The sequence below is a fragment of the Haemaphysalis longicornis genome, unplaced genomic scaffold, assembly GCF_048455015.1.
Source record: "Haemaphysalis longicornis isolate Haplotype H1 unplaced genomic scaffold, Haemaphysalis longicornis Haplotype H1 scaffold_33, whole genome shotgun sequence".
In the NCBI taxonomy this organism is placed as follows: Eukaryota; Metazoa; Arthropoda; class Arachnida; order Ixodida; family Ixodidae; genus Haemaphysalis; species Haemaphysalis longicornis.
Genome location: NW_027526346.1, coordinates 2986155 through 3009143, shown reverse-complemented (window position 1 = coordinate 3009143; position 22989 = coordinate 2986155). Strand labels below are relative to the sequence as shown.

General features: G+C 46.3%; 1 protein-coding gene across 3 annotated transcripts in view; it reads right to left on the bottom strand.

Moving 5' to 3' along the window:
• Pcb (Pyruvate carboxylase) overlaps positions 1-22989 on the bottom strand; it is a 56182-nt gene that overhangs the window by 15968 nt on the left and 17225 nt on the right. For 2 of the 3 annotated variants that reach the window (XM_077705462.1, XM_077705463.1), the window contains exons 6-13: positions 21046-21163; positions 20867-20973; positions 18128-18291; positions 17503-17665; positions 14972-15154; positions 12424-12658; positions 4896-4922; positions 2506-2730 (exon numbers count right to left, since the gene is read on the bottom strand). In XM_077705462.1, coding sequence (XP_077561588.1) covers positions 2506-2730; positions 4896-4922; positions 12424-12658; positions 14972-15154; positions 17503-17665; positions 18128-18291; positions 20867-20973; positions 21046-21163 — 1222 coding nt within the window. The remainder of the gene's footprint in view (positions 1-2505; positions 2731-4895; positions 4923-12423; positions 12659-14971; positions 15155-17502; positions 17666-18127; positions 18292-20866; positions 20974-21045; positions 21164-22989) is intronic. The other variant, XM_077705464.1, reaches the window with a different exon arrangement.

The window sequence follows — 22989 nt, the reverse complement described above, 5'->3', positions numbered from 1 at the left end:
TCGCAACCTTCGAAAAGTCTAGATATCAAGGAAAACAGATCAAGCAGTCGTGACTGATCAGCCACTTTTTTTTTCATGGGTCCTTATGAAGTCACGAGGACTTGTTTTGAGCGAGTGACGGTCACCAACCAAGACTACTCCCAACAAACGAGACTTTTTATTTTTATAGTGATGCGTCTGCTAACATGCGGTTAAGCCACTTATAACTCTGCTTTAGCATTCCCCTCATTATGTCACTAGTGACACAATGGCAATAGGACCATGTGATGTTATATTACATCGCTGTGAAGTTTGGAAGTTCAAAAGTATGAAAATTTATAAGTTTTCAGTTTTCTGGTACTTCTTATTGTTTTTCAGATGAAAAAGAAAGGAGGTCTTAAGTATTGAATTCTCGAATGCTTAGCATTACAAAGCGAACTGCCCCCCACATGAAGAGCGCCGCTAGGAAGTGGATTAGCAAACGTCACAAGCATGCCTCACGTCGCAAGCAGCCCTAACCACAGGCTGCTTAACAATGTCACGAGACATTCCACCCACGAACTCAGTTTTGTTAAGAAATCAGATAACTTGGCGCACCCCAGGTTACCAAAAAGTGGCTGTCACAATCATTGAGAGCCACAGAGCACTGACTGCACCGCAGACAGCAAGACTTGCCAAGAATCAGATTACCTATCGTAAGGGTCATGAGTCGCTTCACATCATAAAGCACAAAGGGGACGTCTTGCTAAGAGCCAGATTACTTGATAGCATGAAGCTATGCCTCGCATCCTCAAACTTCCCAAAGGCACAAGCCTGCCTAATGAGAAAATATTTTAATGGTTTTCTTTATTACGTTTATTCAAATGAAAACATTAGGCGGTCTATAGCTAGTGCATTACACCACCTAGGGGCAGCAAAAAGGTATAATTCAAGGTGCGTATGGGTACAGAATAGCAGGCAAAAAATAGTCGGTCCATGTATAAACTGCAGGCAAACATCGCAGACTGCTTTTGCTAATTTAGGAGAATAATGGGAAGTGGAGGAGTTAATTTAAAGGGAATTTAGTTGTAAGTTGGAGGGAAGGGGGTATCAACGAGAATTCGTCTTTCGTTTCGAAATTGAGGGCATGCCCAAAAGATGCGCTCGGAGGTGTCCGGAGTTTAAATGTTGGAGGATTTCTATGCCGAAGCTCCGCCTGGGCTGTGGAGCACGCCGTAGTGAACAGCTCTGGATTAATTTTAACCACGTGGACTCTCTTATCATGTGCCGAAATCTCGACACACAGGCATTTTCATTTTCCAGCGAAGCTGCAGACATCTGAGCCCCTCACTCTTCGTGCCAGTGCAGAACGAAAACTCAAGGATGTGTTCCGTCCATGGAAAAATTAATAAAAAAATAAAATATGGTTTTAGGACCTCTATATATCGAAGTCTTCTTTTGCCCCCGAGACAATACCTTCCCAGCAATGCATTTGCGTTTAGAGGTGAAGCCAACTTTGAAAAGTGGGCTTGGTCTTTGTAAGCTGACTTTCCCACACCATGTGTTGTGCAGTGAAGCATGGCCATTCAGCATGGTTACATCTAGGGTCTCACCAGTTACAGCCCCACTTTGTACTCCTCTACACAGCCGTCGCCGTCGCCTACTGCTCACCACGTGCAGTATCAATCTCCCCCCTGCCATTCTTATGTATTCATCTGGGGGGGGTGGCTCAATTGTAAATTACAAAGAAAAATTAAAGCCATTCCACTCAATGTGAAAGCTGTTGGAAGTGCAGAGCAGTGGTTCACCATAATGGGCTGTAGCGCCGTTATCCAGTCACTGCTACCACCCAATGCAATTCCAATTTCCCGCCTTTGCAGTGCTCGCGTGCCCCGTGCCTGAAATTGTGCCAATGGGAGTTCTGTTCTTCTTTATGTGCCAATGGGAGCTCTGTTCTTCTTTATGTACTCGCTTTTCCTCCCACATGTGCCAGCACTGCCCTGCCACTTTTTTTCGCTATCGTAAAAACCAACCCAACGAGCGTTCCTAACTAAATAAACGCAAGCGCTGCCAGTTAATTATGTATATTTTGCCTCAAATGTACCTACAGTTTTCTTTGCGCTAGATGTATGACAAGCACCAACGGGTAGATGTATGATGTACAACGGGTAGATGTACAACGGGTAGATGTATGACAAGCACCAGCGGTTCACGAGTTTCGAGCGCTTATGACTATATAAACCGCTTGGCTTTCGAAGCCGCTGGGTTATGCTGCAACGACAACCGCTACGACGGAACGCCATGAGGCTCTATTTGGGTTCAGCGAGTTAGCTACGCTGACAAGGTGAGCCCCTAAAATGCTCTGCACTTAAAACGGGATTTGCATTGAGCACTCCTTGCCCTGCGCCCAGCTTTTCTGATCATCCTTCTTCACGGAGTGAAAGGGCATCGATTCTGTTCGCCTCGATCAGAAAGACAACCACCGTGGCCGAGGTTTAATCTGCATCGCCACGAAGCTGACACAAGCGTGGCGGAGGAGGCACTCACCGCCCCAGTTCTCGAGGCTGTACAGCTTGCTGAAGCTGTGCGCCACGAAGGGGCTGATGTGGAGCAGGTCGATGGAGCGCACCCGGGTGGCCAGCAGGGACTGGTGGGCGTCCCGGAAGGTGGTGTCCATCAGCAGCAGGCCGTCGTGCTCACGCACCTTCTTGGCAAACGCCGCGGGGCCCTCCTTGAGCAGCACGTCTCGGAGTCCGGGCGGAGGTTTGGAGCCTTTTCGGAGAAAGGGGAGCAAGTGGAGCAGAGAAAATAGAGCAAGCACGTAGAGGAAGTCGAATAATAGGTGTAGAAAACAGAACAAATAGAGCAAGAATAGAGCGAGCATGTAGAGGAGGTAGAAGAGCAGGTGCAGAAAGTAGAACAAACAACAGAGCAAGAAGAGTAGAGAAGAGCAGGTAGTACAGCAAGTAAAATAACAAAAAAGCAAGTAAAGCGAGTGGGACAGAGAATATGGCAAGCACAATAAAGAAAGCAGAATAATGAACAGAGCAGGTAACGCGAGTAGAATAGAGAAAGTACGGCATGTAGAGCAAGTAGAGCACGTATTAGAGCGAGTAGAATACAGCAAGTAGGATAGAGCAAGGTGAGTAGAGGAAGTCGAATAGAGCAGGTTGAAGAAGTAAAAAAGAGAGAATAGAGCACATGGTACAGAGAGAGTAGAAAAACGAATAGAGAAAAAGCAGGTAAAGTAAGTAGAATAGAGAAAGTAAAGCAGGTAGAGTAAGTAAAAAAAAGAATGGAGCAATTAGAGTAGAGAAAGTAGAGCAGGACACAGGTCCGAAACAAGGTGAGAAACAGTGCACAACAAAGCAACTACATCTTGAAGAACCACACCATGCACATTATTAACACATGCAAGTGAATGGGTGGCTTTGTAGCATTTCAAACTGGAAGCATTACTAAGGTAAGTGTTAAAGCACAGTTTGACGTGCATGTGAGCTTAAATGTGCGCTTGCCTCAGGCATTTTTTGTTACAAATGGCGAGCACAAAGATGCGAATGAGATGTGGAAAGAAATTCCCCCCTCCCCACGCGCCGAAGGGTGTCAATGCTTCCTTGACAAACACCCAGGCAAGTGTTTGCAGCATTGCAAAGCCACGACTGACGTGCATGCGGAACACATTGGTAGGCTGACATGCAAACTAACAATGAACATTGCCACAAGCATCCTGCAGACGTATGTGGCCCTGGTCTAGATATCCCTGCAAATATAATGGAGAGATAAGGTGAAAGAAGGGTGCAGCCACACGGTAAGTAGAATAGTATGCCTCACTTAAAGGAGCACTGACACCGATTTTCGGCGTTAATATTATTGCACAGTTCGCTTCCTTCACTGAACAGAACACCCTGGCTGAAATATGAGCGGCCTGCGACGCGAAGAACATAGTTCAATTGGATCTCATTTATCGCGCCGACGGAGCAGCGTGCGGAGCGGCAGTCGGCAAATGGACATCAGCGTGACGTCACCCCGAGAAGCCAAAAGAAGTGACGCGACAGCGCCCGTCAAAAACTCGTGACGTCACTTTTTGCGCGCGGCTCCACGAGCGGCGAGCGGGCGCAACACCCTCTCAAGCGGGTGCCGGGGACGTCCGCACAAAGCGGTGAGGTCAGGCCGGGATTTTGTCATATGCGCCGTTCGGGATGAAAGCGCGGGAATTCGAAACAAACGATTTTCAGGCTGTTCAATGTTATTAACTATCATGCGCTGAAGTATTTGACGTGCTGTTTCAGGTTGGCCAGACCATGAAGCATTGATAAAAGCAATAAAAGTGTAACATAAAATTTTGGTGTCAGTGCTCCTTGAAGTGTTTCCAAACTCCTTTCCCACAACCTTTAAAAGTGCCTATTCCACTTTAATGCAAACTAGGGTATTTACATCACTCAACAACAACAACAAAAAAAAGGACAACACGCCCTGTAAAAGCCCAGTCCTGTGGGCATGCAGCTTGGCCCATTGTTTGTTGGAATTTCTTCCAAGTGGTGCATCAAAAAACCGATTCTCTTATTGCACTCACCTGGGTTCATAGCATTGAAAAACAGACTACAGTTTTACGACCGACACTGTTTTGTCTATTGTTCCTCTAAAAAGAAAAAATTATCTCTAATTATCTTGGGGACTAATTGACCAACTGAAAAACAAGGCACATTGAAATAAGTGAAAAAAAAAAAAAAAACAAAAAAAAAAACAGCAAGATTAGCAAGTGTCACAAACTTTACTCGAAAAGTAAAAGTTGTTTTAAAACCTGCGTCTCCTCTTAACTATGTAGCAGACAGTGTGCAAGACAGTAAACAGCAAAGCAGCCAAGATAAGCACACAGCCCAGCAATGACGGAGGCATCAAAGCGAATGAAACGAAGAAGTAAAAGACAGCAGGTTTACCGGGTATGTACTTCTTCCCGTCTGAGCCTTTTGCCGGTGAGAGGAGAAAGGCAGGGAGAGAACGAAAAAGCACCAAACGCCGTAAGCAACGACACGCAATCGGCCCCCCCCGCACCACTACAAATGCGGGCAGAACACGGACACGAACGCACACACAAAAAAGCAAAACACAGAACAAAAAGCATCAAGCAATTGTTACACACACAATGGTGGCATAGGTGTTCCACATCAAGCGTAAATCTCAAACACGTGTTCCGTCAAACTGCACCAACACCAGCACCACAGACAAGGCTACATGAATAGATTAGGTAGAAAAGCTTGCAAGCAGTTTTAAGGTACGGTAAGCAAGGGTACACAAGCAGAGCAGTGTTCCTACGAGTGCATCTTTTTGTTTCACATGGCACAATGTTGTTTGAATGTTCTAATTATATTTTCAGGGTTCACAATGCTGTGGCATAGATGAACAAGTGAACAAGGTTACGACAGCCACATTTCCGTAAGTTAGCAATAACTCTCGCGGCATTATAGGGACAGCTATGAAGTACAGTGGAACCCTGACGATATGTCTCCCGGTTTTACAATTACCCGCTTCTTACGACGGATCACCGCAGTCCCAGCAGCTCCCCATAGAAACAACGCGTTAAAAACCCCGATTATACAACACACAGGCGCACGTGGTCTGCTTCATACAACTGACCTTGGCGGGGATAGATTGGAGTTTGCCCACCTTTTGCGGCATTTCATTGCCTCACCCCGACCTTTATTTATTCCTAAACCCGTTTTTTGACACTGCTTGATGTGCAAAAAGTCCACAGGCAGGCCTGACCACTTTTTGAACAGACGCAAGCAAGCAGGCGGAGTACTGGCGAGTGGGAGTTTACCTTTGACAACCCCACGTAGCAACCCAATGCCAACGCGCCAACTGTGGGGAGTCTAAGACCAGGTGGCTGGCAGACCACGAATTTCAAGCTCCCTATGAGCTGATGAACGTGGAAACACATATGCTGCAACTCCATGGCAATGAACGAACACCCACTTTACTCACGTGTTCGATTCAAGTTTGTTTCTTTTACGAAGCTCTCTCTCCTCCTGTTGTTTTAACCTCTGCATCGCCCCACATTCCTTTCAAGCCTTTTTCCACTCTTGCCACTTGATCTCTACTTATCAGTGTCTTTGAAAGCCGCGTTGTCGCTTCAATTCTTACTTTCCCGACTTTTTTACCATTGCCGCCTCGAACTATCGTTCGTTTCCCTTAACCTTGGCAGTTTCATACGCTCGCCTTTTGACCTCTCAATTTGCTCGGCCGCGTCAGCCTTCCCAGTTTATCTCGCGTGCATGAGGCACAAGGCTGGTAGGCTAGCTACAAGAGGGGGCCAAAATAGGCATTTCTATTTTTTAAGAAACCCAACATTTCAGCTCGGTGATCCCAAATTACGTGAGAATGCGCTATATATATAGTAGTTATAGTTCTTAACCCACCTGTCGCGTGAGACCATCTACTAGGCCGGCATTTACCCGTACTCCGATCATACAATGCATTCGCGTGGCCCCTTGCAAGTCGTAAAATCGGATTGAAAGTCGTATACAACAACAAACTGCAACTGCACGACCACACATCTCATATTGCTGCTGGCTTGAGACAATTGCCACAAAATTCCTTATCGCAGTGGACAGACCAGGTAATTTTCCACAGCTTATTCATTAGTAGCCCCCTGTTGTCTGCGCTTCCATCAAGAGCGTGTTTTGGCTTCTAAACTATACCCTCAAACCAGGGCACAGCTACTGGTCAGAAAACAATGCAGTCGAGAGTATAGGCCCCGTGCTGACAGCTACCCTAATCCACGCCCACACAGATTCCTTCTTGCAGGCAAAACATCTGTTCACTGCTAATGGCCTCAAAATTATCCGTCCTGATTGATTATCGGTTCAACGCGCCGAAGCTACACTCGGGCTATGAGGCGTGCCATAGTGGAGGGCTCCGGATTAACTTATACACCCCCTGGGGATCTTTAACGTACACCGAAATCTCAACCCACTCGCGTTTACGCTTTTTGCCTCCATCAGAAAAGCAGGCACCGCGGCCGGGATTGAACTCGCGTCTTTGGAAATTACCTATCCTAGGATTGCGTCGCCACAATAACAAGCAAGCTAATAGTACCGTATTTTCCGGTGTATAAGTCATGATTTTTTCGGTGTATAAGTCACGATTTTATCCGCCCGTGCGACTTATGTATGGAATAAGTCCAATACATGGCGGCTGTGCGTGGCCTCCGCTCGTAAAGGTACCTGTGTGCTGCGTGATGTCAGTGCACGTAAAAAGACACAGCTTTATGGTCTAAATGAATGAATTATTTGTTAGCGAGTCGGAGGAAGAAGGCTTTGATGGTTTTACCTAAATGCCGTCTGTAAGTACATGCCATCTGCGTGTATCAATAAATCATTTTTGAGAAGTTAGTTCTGCTTAGACTTCGGACAGTTGATGCACGTGCCTAGCACTGCTTACCGAGCGATGCGTTCAGAGGCGGCCCGCAACCATGTACTTTTGCCGAACTCTCTAACAAACTGATCCTCTACGAGTTAACCTGATTAACAAGTGCGTTTTGTATCCCGGTGCGTCTTGTAGACTAGTGCGACTTACATACGTTTTTTTTTTTTTTTTCGGAAAAAGTGTCATTTTGAGGGTGGTGGGCCTTATACAAAAGTGCGACTTATAGGCCGGAAAATACGGTACACGCATGCATAGAACCAGCGGTAGCTTGCCAGCATACCAAATTCAGCCTCCCCTTTCCCACACCATTACCCGCACAAAACATTATAAAGAACGCACTAGCTCAATGAACTCGCCCCACCATCCTACTCTGGATTTGGCTATCAAGTGATAACTATCTGCCCAACACCTTGTCATTTAAGCACAGCCAAAAGCCATGTTTTACATACAACCTCAATGAGAGGAGTGCGACTTGCAGATAACTTCTACAAGCTCCAAAAAAAAAGCCCTGAGGTCGAGTAGAACTTCCGACTGGAACAAACTGCTCTGATGTATCTACTATGATTGTCGCTTTTGTGTGACGTCGTGTGTTTGCACAAGCCGCCGTAATACTGCGTGAAATCCATGCGCGCAGACATGGCAAAAACAAAACTGGGCAAGCACTTACCCATCCTGTAAAGTACACATGCCGACAAGTACGAACAAATTTCACTCTGAAGATAAAAAAGCTGTGTTGACATACATGTCGGAGAAAATACAGTGCAGCGGTTTGTCCAGAACATTCGCAGTTAAAATAACCCCGAAAGAAATGTGCGAGGCCTAACACTGACTTGAAAAAAAGAAACTTAGAAAGTTTAGAAGCACGCTTATAATGTCAAGCCTGCAAACATTGGCACTGCACTTGCAACATTACTAGTGACTAAACTTTTTTTGTCAGAACAGAATTTCAAAACACTAAAAAGAAAAGAATTACCGTATTTACTCGCATAATCCTCGCACTTTTTTTTCGGAAAAGTCAATGCGAAGTTAGGGGTGCGAGAATTATGCGGGGAAAAAAACCGGTGCACAGTGTTGCCAATTTGCCTTTGGCCAATCCCGCTAAATGTAGCGGTCATTTTTTGTATATGTAAGCTCAGTGTTGCCAACAGCAGCTATTTCTTTTTATTTTATTATTTACAACGTAAACAGTCTCCCGTCAATCAGCAATCATGAAATTGCCGCCTTTGCTTTCTGGCGCGCGCCCTATCTCGTCGTCGTCATGTGTGTGTCATGCGTGCCAAACTCACTCGTGTCTTTTTTCGTGCACTGAAGCTACAAAAGTCGGGCCTAAACTGGCTTCGTTCGTTACAGTAGACTTCGGTACTCAGAATATCGGGGACGGCGGAAGAGTGCGGGTGAAGCCTGTTTTACATACCTTTATTTGCCTTGTTTCGCGACGCTATTTCATTCGCAGTTTTTGCGCTGGAAGTTTGAGAGGATACGAGGGTGGGAGGCCGTGCGCAGTGCGTTCCCGCATATGGATCACGTAGTTGGCCCTAAAAAGGGCCTTTGGAAGAAAAAAAAAATGCAGCCGACTGTCAAACTTTCTTGGACAATGGTCAGAAGATCCGAAGAGTCCTAGTCAGTGTTTGCATCGCTGGTCGTGGCCTCGTCGTCACCTCCCGATTCCTCGTCGGCTTCAGACGTCTCGCCTCCATCCCACAGCAAGTGGTCTCCGCTTGAATCCAAAGCATTAGATATGCCAGTCTTCTTGAAGCTGTTGACGATGATGACTGCTCCAACCATCCTCCACGCTTCCGCAATCCAGTCACACAGCAGCTCCACTGACGGCCTCCTGATCTTGCCGGAAGGCGTCAAAGCGTGTTGGCCTTCGGCCATCCACTCTGCATACAGCCTTCGGACGTTATCTTTGAACGGCTTGTTCAAAGACACGTCCAAAGGCTGCAGCATTGACATTAGGCCACCTGGAATTACAGCCACTTCTGTGTGCAGCTCCTTCAGCTTTGCTCGAACCGACTCCACAAGGTGGCCCCAAAAGCTGTCAACAACGAGGAGCGATGGAAAAAGAAGAGCTCCCGGTCGCCGCCCCCACACAGTGTTGATCGAGTCGACCATCAGGTCTGAGCTCATCCACCCTTTCTCTTGCACATGCACGTGCACACCGGGGGGAAGCTTTCCTTTGGGGAGGGTCTTCCTTTTGAAAATGACGTACGGTGGTAGCTTCGGCCCGTCCGCCGCCACGGCCAGCATCACCGTGCACCGCTGCTTTTCCGCGCCAGTCGTGTGTACGTGCACGGTGCGCGCGCCTTTCTGCTCAACAGTAGTATTGCTGGGCATGTCGAAATTCAGAGGTGTTTGGTCCGCGTTTCCAATCTGCGACAGCAAAAAGTTGTTTTGATGCCGCATCCTGATCACGAACCGGTGGAAATCCACGATCTTGTCTTCGTAGGCTTCGGGCAGGCGTTGGCAGAGTGTTGGCAAAGAAAGGCCGATGCACCGTATGAAGCGCGTGGCCCACCCGTTACTGGCTCGAAAATTATTTGCCGGGATGCCTTCCTTCCTAGCAATCAAGCGCACCTGGTTGCGCAAGATCTCGATGGATACAGCGCACCCATCTCCGCGTAGAGCCTTCAGATAGTCCATGAGCAGCACCTCAACTTGGGGAAACTTGCCCGTCTTCGGACCACGGAAAGCCCGGCGTGACTTCGTCGTCGCCTTCAGCTCCTGGTGCTGCCACCTTCAGTAACGCACGTTGAATACGGTGACGCTGAAGTGCCTGCCTGCGGCGCGGTTGCCGTGTTTGATTGCGTACTCTATCGCTTTCAATTTGAAAGCGGCAGTGTAGCTGGCATTCTTCCCCATGGCGAAGCGGCACCAAACACAAAACAAAGAGATCAAAAAGTTCTAAAAATGGCAGCGAGCTATCCACCACTGACGCGAGTGACTCACTGACTGCTGCTGCTCAACGAGGGGGCCACGACGGCGACACGACGACACGACAGTGGGCTGCGTGAATGCCGTCTAGTTGCGCGCACGCGATAGCGGCTCCAGGACGGTGTGAGTAGCGTGTTAGGGTGCCTGTTAGGGAGTAGCCATGCAGGTTGTTAGGGCGCGTGGATGGCCTTGGACACACAGCACTCTCCGCCGAACGGGGAGGCGGCGGGGGAGGGCGCGCATTGGAGAGCGCGTGCACCATGCGGGTTTCGCGAGCAGGCAACTTTCGCCGCTGTAAAGTTGGGGGTGCGAGGATTATGCGAGGAACCAAAAAATCCAAGTTTTGGTGGCTCACATTAGGGGGGCAAGGATTACTCGAGTGCGAGGATTACGCGAGTAAATATCGCATAGGCCAGTAATTTTTTTTTTTTTTGTGAATGAAGTATGAATGAAAAAAAGAAGATTAATACAGCTTCTGGAGAGGCAACTTTTCTGTGTTGATACGAAGCATCAACACAATTCTATAATAATGGGAATACATATCACTCTGCTAAACCTTTTAAATCAAAAGCCTTTCAGACCTAAATTATATTTGGCTATTACAGAATCAAGCAATCACCAGGAAATACACTGACGTGAAAATTACTTACATTTCACTGCCTGCAAAGATTTCTTGCTCGCAATCAGTATGATGAAAATACAAGGTTGCCCTGCTTACCAGTTTCATGATCAAAGCTTTTCTATTTCATTTGTACACCGAAATTAACTGGATCATTGCCTATGTAACTGGTGCCCATTGAACTATCACGGTTTACCACTTTCAAGCCTCCATAAACCAAAACCAGCTGCCGTTCACTTTAAAGTGTGGGTGTTTTCGTGTTTAAAGCGAAGCTCTCTTGGTCTCACTGATGGCAGTGTCGTTACCAAAAACGCACTTCAGGAAAGCCAACTTTACACAACGGGAGGGCATACGATGATCGTGATGATGACAATAATGAAACAACAAAAAACGGTTCTCGTGGTCAGAATCAAACCTGGGTCCCTTGAGTTATGAATCCGACATCTATCCTATTGCGCCATTCAAATATGGTCAAAGCAATTAGGATTTTGAAGTGAATTTGATCGCTTCATTTTGAATGACGACGCTGGTTGGGGGGGTGGGGCTCAACTCTTTTGTGTGAGGTGTTCGTTTGCTGTCGTCCGAGTTTGGACTATGACTCGCAGGCAGTTTTTGCTTTGTTCGTTGACGCTTGGACTGACTTTTTCACTTTAGTCATTGACACTGACTTTGATTGCAGTGGCTTTGCATTTGGCACTCCGCCATTTGATTTTTACGCATAAGGAAGCTTTATGTTTCAACCAACCATCGCCGCCGTTAGACGGAGGGGAGTTGATGTTTCTTTTAATGCGCCTTTCCGTTTAATCCTTGAAAGTACGCTCTTCGCCACCAAGACAGATCCTTTTTCGAGTTCAAGAATTCCTTGACAAATTAGGCCAGCACCTCAGGAATGGTGGGCGTCGACACCAACTGCTGCACCTAACTTTGATACCGTTCTATCAAGTTTTCATTTTTAACACGAAAGTGTTTTATTCCCGGATACACAAAGATTTTAATGACGTCACATCAGTCACGGAACCGATGCCAGTTCAACGAAGCAAGTGGCCTGTAAAGGGTGCACCCCTGCACACAGGTCATTGTGCAGGGAAGCAACCTTTAGCACTAAAGAGTACGCTATCCTTAGGGTTGTTTGTTTTCGGGTTTTATATTTTAACACGAAAGTGTTTTATGCCGATATACACCAAGATTTGACTGACGTCATATCTGTCATGGAAATGACGCCAGTACACCTTTGCCGAAGCGACCCGCCAGCAGGACGTCGCTCGCCAAGCACACCCACAAGACAGCCACCAACCCGCAATTAATGCTCAGCCGCAGATTTCGCTGCACATTTCACTTTTGTGTCTTACTGATTCCTATGACAGAGGAATGAACCACAGTTTTTTGTCAACACCCCTGCCATTTCATCCTCTAAAGACATAAGCCTTCTGCCACCAACCAGACAGATCTCCCCACCGAAAAACCGTCGACACCAGAGAACCACCCACCGGACTGTATCTCGGGAATGATGGGCGTGAGGTCGGAGGGCTTCAGTGGGGTGGCGAGCGGGGTCATGGGCCCGTTGACCATGACGTTGCCCAGATAGTAGAGCAGCTTCTGCGCCCGGTTCTGACTGGGCATGAAGTTGAAGAGCTCGGGGTGCTCGTCGATGAAGTACGTGTCCACGTTGGAGCTCAGGAACTGCTCGTTTTGGAACACGTTCAGCAGGAACGGAATGTTGGTCTGCATCGCATCACAGGGGAGAGGAAGAAAGAAAAGCAAGCTCCTGGATTATTGAACCAGAAATTCTCTCTATTCTAGCTAGAAATAGGCAGAATTTCTCGCTAGAAACTCAGTTTCTAGTTCATTTCTAGCTGGATTTGGATTTACTTCCAGCTAGCATTTGTCAGTCCAGCTAGAAGAAAAAAACCCCGCAAGCTGCAAATAATCGTCTCTAGCTAGACTAAGAATTTTTCTAGTTAGAAACTGTCGATTCCAGCTAGAAGCTAATAATATACAGTTGAACCTCGTTATAAGAGACATGGATGTAAGAGACAAATGGGTATAAGAGACACTATACACTCACATGGTTGGCCTCCCTATCTTTCCCATCAAATTGACCTCTTTTATAACAGACATCGGATGTAGAAGACAGTTGGTTATAAAGGACAAGTCATCCTTGAACTTTAATCAATTATCTCGCTTGTAACAGACATTTTAACTTCAGATGCAGTGCCACCAGTCACTAATTGCAGTTGCTTCCATTGTGGAAACACAGGTGGACGTCAGACGCCTGCAAGCGCTATTTATTATAACTTCAGCAAACACACAGTGGTTCAGTCAGCTATGAAATGACGATGAGAAGCCCTGCCAATGGAAATGCAACTTGCAGAAGTGGTTGAAGCTTACTGCCATCCATTGGAGCGCGACCGCACATACGGGCTCTCCCACTCGCGTAGCTCCCAATAAAGAAGCATCGTAGATGTTGAGTCCTGAAAGCGTAATGAATAGTCCGAGCGCACAGCGGAAGAAGGTGTGCGCAGGCTTGTGAACTCAACATCTACGATTTATCTTCCACAAACAGTGAAAGGAAAGAAAGCTTGTAGAATCGGTTGTAAAAACAGTGTAAATACAGTCATGAAGCAAACAAAGATTCAGAACTGTTTCCTAAATTCTGGGGGCCAAACATAACTAGAATGAATTTTTTGCAACCTGCTGTAGCATTCTTTTGAGCTTATTTTAGTCATATGGTGCCCACATTGAACTAGGGTCTGGTTAGTAAGTGAAAACATGGTTCCCTGCTTATAAGAGACATCTCGTATAAGAGACAGAAACTGCTCCCCGGTACCTGTCTCTTACAAAGGGGTTCAACTGTAGTCAGAAATGAAGCCGGAAATTACGATTTCTTGCTAGAAATGCTCTTTCCATATTCACGGGGGGAGGGGACCACAAAACAGAGGAAAACCAGGAAAAACAGGGAACAGGAAGAAAAATAGAAAATCGCAGCGGTAACTCGTTTGCCAGTGCTGATTACCGCAAATTGTCGCACCAGGCACTCAGGTATTGGCCACTGGCCTTCGATAGCTTGTGAAAGAAAGAGAGCTTTTAACTTAAGGGGGAGTATGGCTCTTTATAAAATAATTTCTTTTCATTTTTTAAGTAAAGTCTGTGAAACTTGTCAGTTTTGCTGCTTTTCCCCCCACTGATGTCAAATATGGCATTATTTTTTGAGTCAGTCAATTAGTAACCATGAGAATTAGACATAATTAGCCATTTTTGGAGGAACAATAGACAAAACAGTGTTAGCCATAAAACTGTAAGCTTTGTATTTTTCGATACTATCAAGCCTGGCGAGTGCAATGAGAAAATAGTTTTTTTGATGCACCGCTTGGAACTAATTTTACAGCTCGTTAAACTTTGGTGTTTAAAATGGGCTTTCAAAATGGTTCCTTGCCACTGGTGCCACCAAAGTTTAATAATGAGCTGGAAAATTAGTTCCAAGCAGTGCCTCGAAAAACGAGAGAGCCTTTTCCACTTCCAGAGTTTTGGATGGCCGGAGTTTTTCCAAGTAGCGTACCAGCCTTTCTCAAATATTCCTTTGTTACAGGCGATACCGGGCGCAGCTCTTGCGGTTTCGTTATAAAAAAACAAGTGTCACTGAAATGAAGTGTGGCCAACTAAAATTTGTTTTTACTTCGCTATAGCTGATAATTTGCTACAGCAGTGTCAGCTATAACGTGGTTCAACTGTACCTTTTTTCGTCTCCAGTGCAGCTAAAAGCATGTTGCTGTGCGGCCCACTGCCATGGTTGCCAGCATTCGTTTCGGCAACATAAGCACGGCTGGCAGATTTATAAACTCCACTTTCAAACGTACTTCTCGGGCTTCATAAGGAAAACAGTTTCCGTTCGAGGTGCTCCAAGTGATGCCCCTTCATTTGGCATAGAGAGAGTTTGGGATAGAGGCTGCACATAAATCAGTTGCCCGTCCTTTTCAAAGAAGACCGAACATAGTGTGGTGAAGCAAATAAGAAAAAGGAAGAAGAGGCGATACGCACTTTGACACCCCGCACTCGAAACTCCCGGAGGCAGCGGTTCATCTTGGAGGATGCGGAGCGCATGTCATGGGCGTGGGCAATCACTTTGACGAGGAGCGAGTCGTAGTAGGGCGAGATGATGGCGCCAGCAAAGGCCGACGCACTATCCAGCCGGATGCCAAAGCCCTCGCCACTTCTGAACACCTGCGGAAGGCAAGACGGAGGTGTAAAAACAAAACAAAAACAAAACAAAACAAAAATGCAGCAGATTTGGAGTGGAAATTCTCGGATAAATTGCCATACACCGAGGCCCTTAAAGGCTGGCTTCGATTTTGGTTGATTGATTGATTGCAGGGTTTAATGCGCCAACGCAACGCAGGCGATGATGCGCGCCGTAGTGGAGGGCTCCGGATTAATTTTGACCACCTGGGGATCTTTAACGTGCGCCGAAAGCTCGCACACACCGGCGTTTTTGCTTTTCGCCTCCATCAGAAAAGCCGCGGCCGGGAATCGAACCCGCAACCTCGTGCTCAGCAGCGCAACGCCTTAGCCACTGAGCCACCGCGGCGGGTTTAAGGGCTGGCTTCATGACTGCACACAGATGCTTGCTGGGCAGACTGTCGTCCAGGGGCAATGCAAGAAGTTTCGTATGAAACTATAAAGGCTTTAGCGTATTTCATCAAACACATACACAACACACCCTGTACCCCTACGAAGCCCTGCACATAATGCCCCTTTCAGCTTGGCGTTACTGCTTATTAAAGGGGTTGTGAAGAGACTTTCAAACAAACTGTGTTGAGTGGGTACTTATGAGCCATGATAAACAAAAAATGCATGCCCGTTTCGTTGCCCGATAATGGCAAATAGGGAAAAAAATGCAGTTCCGGTTTCACTGAGGCCTTCCTTCTCAACTCGTGAAGTGACATCTTGCTAAGCAGCCAATCACAGTTTCCCGTAGTCTGCACAACATGTCGGCATAGAGCGGGCTCGCAGAGGGTCAGATAAAGCTACAACATTGGCGCCATGATGAAACTCGCCCTGCAACTGAACGGGAGATGTCTGCTCTCTCTGATACGACTGATCAACATGGTTGAACTTTCCGTCAACAACGCGGGTGAGTGGCGCAGGCAGAAGTAACCACGTTTAAAGTAAACTGGGTATTTGTAAACAGTTTACACTGTTTCGCACGAGTCTAAACCGTCGTTCTGCTTTCCGGTATTCTTGAACAAGCTTGCCGACATCTGTCTCATGTAGCCTGTAATGCGAGTTGCGCGAACGTGAAACTTGTGACCTGACAAGATAAATGACCGCAAGCTTAAAATCAGAATTTACCACATAAACACATTTATCGAAGCAATTAGTTTGAGTAGTGGGAACTTAAAACCAACCCGTCGCTTACTCATCAAGCGCTGACTCACCGAGTCCCACCATCACACAGTTCGACTGCTTTCCTGTTTCCTCCAATAAACAATGCTGTTAACGTTGTTTCGTTGATTGGGTGTGCTCCGCTTTGGTTTACTGCAGAAGCGTTCAATGGTAAGTTAGCGGTTAAAGCTCTTTGTTGATTAGAATTTATGAAAAAAAAAACACCGGAGCACTGGGTTAAGAATGAGAAGCAGCTTTTATGTCGCAGTTATCTGCCGCGCACACTTCTTTCGTGGATAGTGTAGTGGATGAAGCGTGTGACTTCAATCTGTTCAATGCCCGGAGGCCGCAAGTTCAAATAACACATGGGGCACGTTTTTTTTTTAATTTTTTTGCTTGAGCGGTGTTGTGCCATTTGATACAAAAAAGGTAAGATTCCGAAGAGAATTCGGCACAACAACGTGGACTTCAGCAAGGAAACTGGCTACAAACCGTAACAACTGCCAGTGAGTCTGAGTTCTGCTACAATGGTTGCCAGACAACTGACGCGGTCGCGACACCGGCCACGTCGATAAAAAACTGTTTATGGCAACGAATAAAGGGTGAATTATTTTTAACATATCGGGTTTACAGCTGTACAGAACAATATGCACAAAGAGCGTTTAACTGGTTAAACTCTCGAATGCTCTTACTGCGATTGCTACTCGACGATGCGCGCAACTTGCGGTGCGCCTCAAAACGAGAATTTCAAAGGCGTCTCCTAAATTCTAGAAGCCATGAATTGTGAGAATATTTGGGATTTACATTATCAAAAGGTCATTCAAGCAGACAAAATTAAGCAAAGGCAATTGTACTTTCTCTTCACGACCCCTTTAACACAAACGCATTGCTGAGAAGAGACTCTTCCAGGGGCAATAGAAGCTGCCTTATTTGAAAGCATCACGGCCCTCAAAAGCGGTCAGTCACACAAACAGTGCCCACCGAGAGCAGATGAACTGGGCGAGACAGTGTCAGTTGAGTCGCCACTGCCTCATTCGGTTTCTTCATTATCTACATTAAAGAGGCCATGAGGACAATATACAAGTAGTACACGGTAAAAAAAGATGTATCTTTCAAAACCACACCCTTAAAAGTCGAGTTACAGCAGTGGACACTTGTCATTCTGAACATGAATGCACAGCACATACCTCGAGGCGTCCCGTATCAGGCTGGAAGTTCTTGGCGGGGTCTTCCGTTGTCACTCGGCACTGGATGGCGCAGCCCATGGGTTTGATGTTCTCCTGCTTGAGGCCCATGTCCGGTAGTAGCTGGCCTTCGGCGATCTTGATCTGGGACTGCACCAGGTCGACACTGGGGCGGAAGCGGAACTGCACTCACCAAGAGGACGGTACACTTGGGTGCGCAGGAAAAGGAGGAGCAGGGAGACAAATGCTGGGAAGCAAAGAAAAGATGGGTATCGAGGTACCAAGAAATTGAGATGACGTGATCTGGGACTGCACCAGGTCGACACTGGGGCGGAAGCAGAACTACACTCATCAAGGGGACGGCACACTTGAGTGCACAGAAAAAGGTGGAACAGGGAGACAACTGCTGGGAAACAAAGAAAGGACGGGAATCGAGGTACCAAGAAATTGAGATGACGTGACCTGGGACTGCACCAGGTCGACACTGGGGCGGAAGCGGAACTGCACTCATCAAGGGGACGGTACACTTGGGTGTGCAGGAAAAGGAGGAACAGGGAGACAACCACTGGGAAAAAAAAAAGGGTGGGATTGAGGTACCAAGGAATTGAGATGACGTAACCACTCTTACCCAGTAATTTCTTCCGTGATGGTGTGCTCCACTTGGAGCCGAGCGTTGACCTCGATGAAGTAGTGGCGACCTGTCTCATCCAGGAGAAATTCCACCGTCCCCGCATTCTCGTAGCCTACGTGTTTTGCGAGCCGCACCGCATCAGAGAGCATGGCCTCTCGCACCTAAGAAAGGGGAAAGTTTGAAGGCCCTTGTGAAGAGGCTTACTTGGAGAAAAGCATAGCACTGCACAAAATGCTCATAGATGGCGCCACAGACCCCAAGGTGCACCACACATGCAGTACCACTATGTCGATGTTTCTGCACTTACTAACATCGGGTAGATAATATGCCAAGTCTTGGCTGCACACAATCTGTCAGTAGCCTTAACTAGTAATCCCTCGTTACTGAAGTCAAGTGTTTGTTAAACAAACCCAGATCGAAACATGTAAAATGAAATGCAAAACAACCTTGCAAGAGTAGCTTCCTTGCTAAACCTCAATGGGCTCACAACTCCAACAACATATTCCATATACCGTATTTTCCGGTCTATAAGTCGCACCTTTGTATAAGTCGCACCCCCCTCAAAATGACAGTTTTTCCGGAAAAAAAAACGTATATAAGTCGCACCTGTATATAAGACGCACTTGTTAGTTAGATAAACTCATAGTGAATCAGATCGTTAGAAAGTGCGGCGAAAGTACATGGTTGCGGCGTCCACCGCCTATCAACACATCGCCCGGTAAGGAGGGCTAGACACGTGCATATACCGTCCAAAGTCTAGACAGGACTAACTCCTCAAAAATGGTTTATTGATACACACAGATGGCATGTACTTACAGACGGCGTTCAGGCAAAACCATCTAAGTCTTCTTCATTCGAATCGCTAACAAACAATTCAGCAACTTCAAGTGGGAGTTCCGCCGGCACATCGCTGTCGTCCTCCGACTCACTGATGTCTTCTTCACCGACATCGTCACCACTCACGGAACGGATCATTCCGTCCTTTATGAACCCAGCTACATCTGTTTTTGTAGAAATGGAGTCCCAAGAGACTGATACCCATTTGGCCACCTCTCCAAACATCGCGCGTCTCTTGCGTGCTGTCGTAAATCAGCGCAATAAAGGTGTCATGGCGGACGGAAGTGACGCGACCGGAAGCAGCCCGAAAATCAAAACTTATCCGCAAGCTGTCATTTTAAAAATTAGCAGCAGGTTTACCTCCTCCAGAGTAACTCTCTGTAATAATTCATAAGCTGCATTTTGGTTTTGCAACCCAGTTTGATGTTGCTTTGAATTTATTCTGAACTGTAGCTACTGCGCATGGCGTAAAGTGGTGCGCGGTTGTTGCAGGCCATTATCCTTGTTTCTGACTAGAAAAACCTGCAAATGCTTTGGTGTAACGTCCCGAAGCGACATATGGGCTATGAGAAACGCCGTACCGGTGGGCTTGGGATTGATTTACACCATAGAGTTGTGTCTCAACGTGCGCTGGCCACGCGCGCCCGCCGCGAACCGGATTTATTCCATATATAAGTCGCACCGGTGGATAAGACGCACCAACGAAATTTTCAGAAAAAAACCGCGACTTATACACCGGAAAATACGGTAAACAGACTTGAAGTCTCAGGATTCAAACAAACGAATCCCTGACTGGAAGGTGCCGAATTAAGTTAAGACAATAATGGAGTCTTGTACTATACGCAAAGACGTCAGTATAATCCCAATTCTCCCTTCTGGCTGCCTCAACCAATCAAATCCTCACAACACCTGCCCATGACTTTCACTCTTTCACGGAACAACTTTGGGACAACCAAACTTTTGCGCAGGCTTGAGAGGCTCGTGAATGTGCTATATTGTTGCAGACTACGAATAAGACATACGAAGTGAACCGGACAAAACATTGCACTAACAGTGTTTCATCCGGCCTTTTCTTGTTTATCTTCTTTTCACGAGCTGTTTCCCTACCAACTACAAAAGTAAACCAAAAGTAAAAAATGCACCAAAAGTAAACAAGCTACTCTTTCGAAACTGTAAGGCTCTCACCACCCAGTGGACTGACTTCACGGAGTTCGTTACGCCAAGGTCCATTATTTGTTATATTTACTACGCTCTACATACCGCCGTTTTTCCCACAAGGCATCGCAGCAAACAGCAAGCTTGCCCAACAAAAGAATAAAGCCGCTCCACTCAATGTGAAAGCAGTCGGAAGTGCAGAGCAGTGATTCGCCATAACGGGCTGTAGCGCCGTTATCCGCTCACTGCTACTACCCAATTGCGCATTTAAAATTTCCCGCCTTCGCAGTGCTCGCGTGCCCCCTGCCTGAAGCATCCCCAGCGGGAGTTCTGTTCTTTTTGTGCTTGCTTTTTCTCCCGCACGTGCCGGCATTGCATTGCCACTTTTTTTTTTCGCTTAGTATCGTAAAGACCAACCCAACGAGCGTTCCTAACTAAATGAACGCGGGCGCTGCCGGTTAATTACGTATATTTTGCCCCAAATGTACCTGCAGTTTTCTTTGCGCAAAACAACAGGGAGATGTATGACAAGCGCCAGTGGTTCACGAGTTTTGAACACTTATGACTATATGACCATGACACTTGGCTTTCGAAGCCTCTGGGTTACGCCGCGATGACAGCCGCTACGATGGAACGTCGTGTGGATCTACTTGGGTCCAGCGAGCGAGCTACAATGACAAGGCGAGCCCCTGAAGTGCTCTGCACTTAAAAGAAAAGGCCAAAGCAGAGAGATTGAACGCCCACCTTCGGGTCCAGGTTTGCAGCGGGGGCAATCTCGACGACCTTCTGGTGACGCCGTTGCACTGAACAATCACGCTCGAACAAGTGCACCACGTTTCCAGCCTTGTCCCCTAGAAAACACCACAAGGTAGGAAAAAACCAAGGTCACAAGTGTTGCTGGTTGTGACCAGAAACGTACCCACCTAGTAGTTGCACTTCGATGTGCCGGGGACGGACAATAAACCGTTCGATGAACATGGCGCCATTGCCAAAGGCAGCCTTGGCCTCCGATGTGGCTCTCTGGAAGTTCTCCTCCACTTCCTGCAAGTAGTAGAGAGTTAACTGATTGGACTGACTGGTCAAATGCAACACTTGTGTGATAATTTAACGGCAGGTTGAGAACAGTTATTAATGCACTAATGCTACACCTGGCCTTTTAACCCCCTTGAAACACTAGCTAGAATTCATTTCATAATTGAATAGTCCTTGTTTTTCCCCTCAATATATATATATATATATATATATATATATATATATATATATATATATATATATATATATATATATATATATATATATATATATATATATATATATATACAGTGAAAGAGAAGACTAAAGAGTAACGAACGAAAATGTATTAACGTTTCGGCTTGGGGCAAGCCTTCGTCATATACATATATATATATATATCTATATATATATATATATATATATATATACATATACATATATATACACATATATATTCTGGAGGTCGTGGGTTTGGTTGGATCCCCCTCAGCGGGGCATTTTTTCTCCACTTTCTTTGTCTTTCCAAATTTTTTATCTGTTTCAATGACCTACCGCATTCTCCTCTTTGCTTTCTGAGGCATTCTTGACTGCCAACCTTTATTTCTGTCTTAATTCAATGAACCCCTCATTTCCAATGCTGATTCGCTACGTGAGTGTGTGCTATATATATAGTAGAAGAAACATCTCAAGGAGCCAGAAGAAATATTTGAGAAAATGGTTGACTCACGATAAAAAACAAAAACCACTGTTCTTGTTTTTAACCACAAGTCAACCATTTTCTCAAACACACACACACATACACGCACGCACGCACACACACACACACATATATATATATAAGACAGAAACAAGGGTTGGCAGCTCGGAAAGCGAAAGGGAGGATATGGTAGGTCATTGAAACCTGGCGGGCATTTTTTCTCCACTTTCTTTGTCTTTCCAAATTTTTTATCTGTTTCAATGACCTACCGCATTCTCCTCTTTGCTTTCCGAGGCATTCTTGACTGCCAACCTTTATTTCTGTCTTAATTCAATGAACCCCTCATTTCCAATGCTGATTCGCTACGTGAGTGTGTGCTATATATATAGTAGAAGAAACATCTCAAGGAGCCAGAAGAAATATTTGAGAAAATGGTTGACTCACGATAAAAAACAAAAACCACTGTTCTTGTTTTTAACCACAAGTCAACCATTTTCTCAAACACACACACACATACACGCACGCACGCACACACACACACACATATATATATATAAGACAGAAACAAGGGTTGGCAGCTCGGAAAGCGAAAGGGAGGATATGGTAGGTCATTGAAACCTGGCGGGCATTTTTTCTCCACTTTCTTTCTTTCCAAATTCTTTATCTGTTTCAATGACCTGCCATATCCTCCCCTTTGCTTTCCGAGGTTTTCTTGACTGTCAACCCTTGTTTCTGTCTTGTTTTCAACGAGCACCTCATTTTCTATTCTGATTCGCTACATGCATAGCGAGGGCCTCTGTTCTGGTAGTCTTGGTGCCATAGGGAGCTTAAGAGAGTTCAACGTTGGTCGACCACTCCCAACATGTCGTAGACACTCGAGTCACGTCCCGGGGGTTAAAAAGAAGGTCCCCTTCACCCAGAGAAGTTGGAGTGGCGCTGGCTACCACCCCCATGCACAGGAAAAAATTACATTGACATAAATACCCCAGAAAGTGGAGGGGAAAAATAGCCCCGCCGGTAGCGTAGTGGTTATCGCACCAGACCGGTATTCTGGAGGTCGTGGGTTCGGATCCCACCTACCTGGCGGGCATTTTTTCTCTTTTTTTCTTTCCAAATTCTTTATCTGTTTCAATGACCTACCATATCCTCCCCTTTG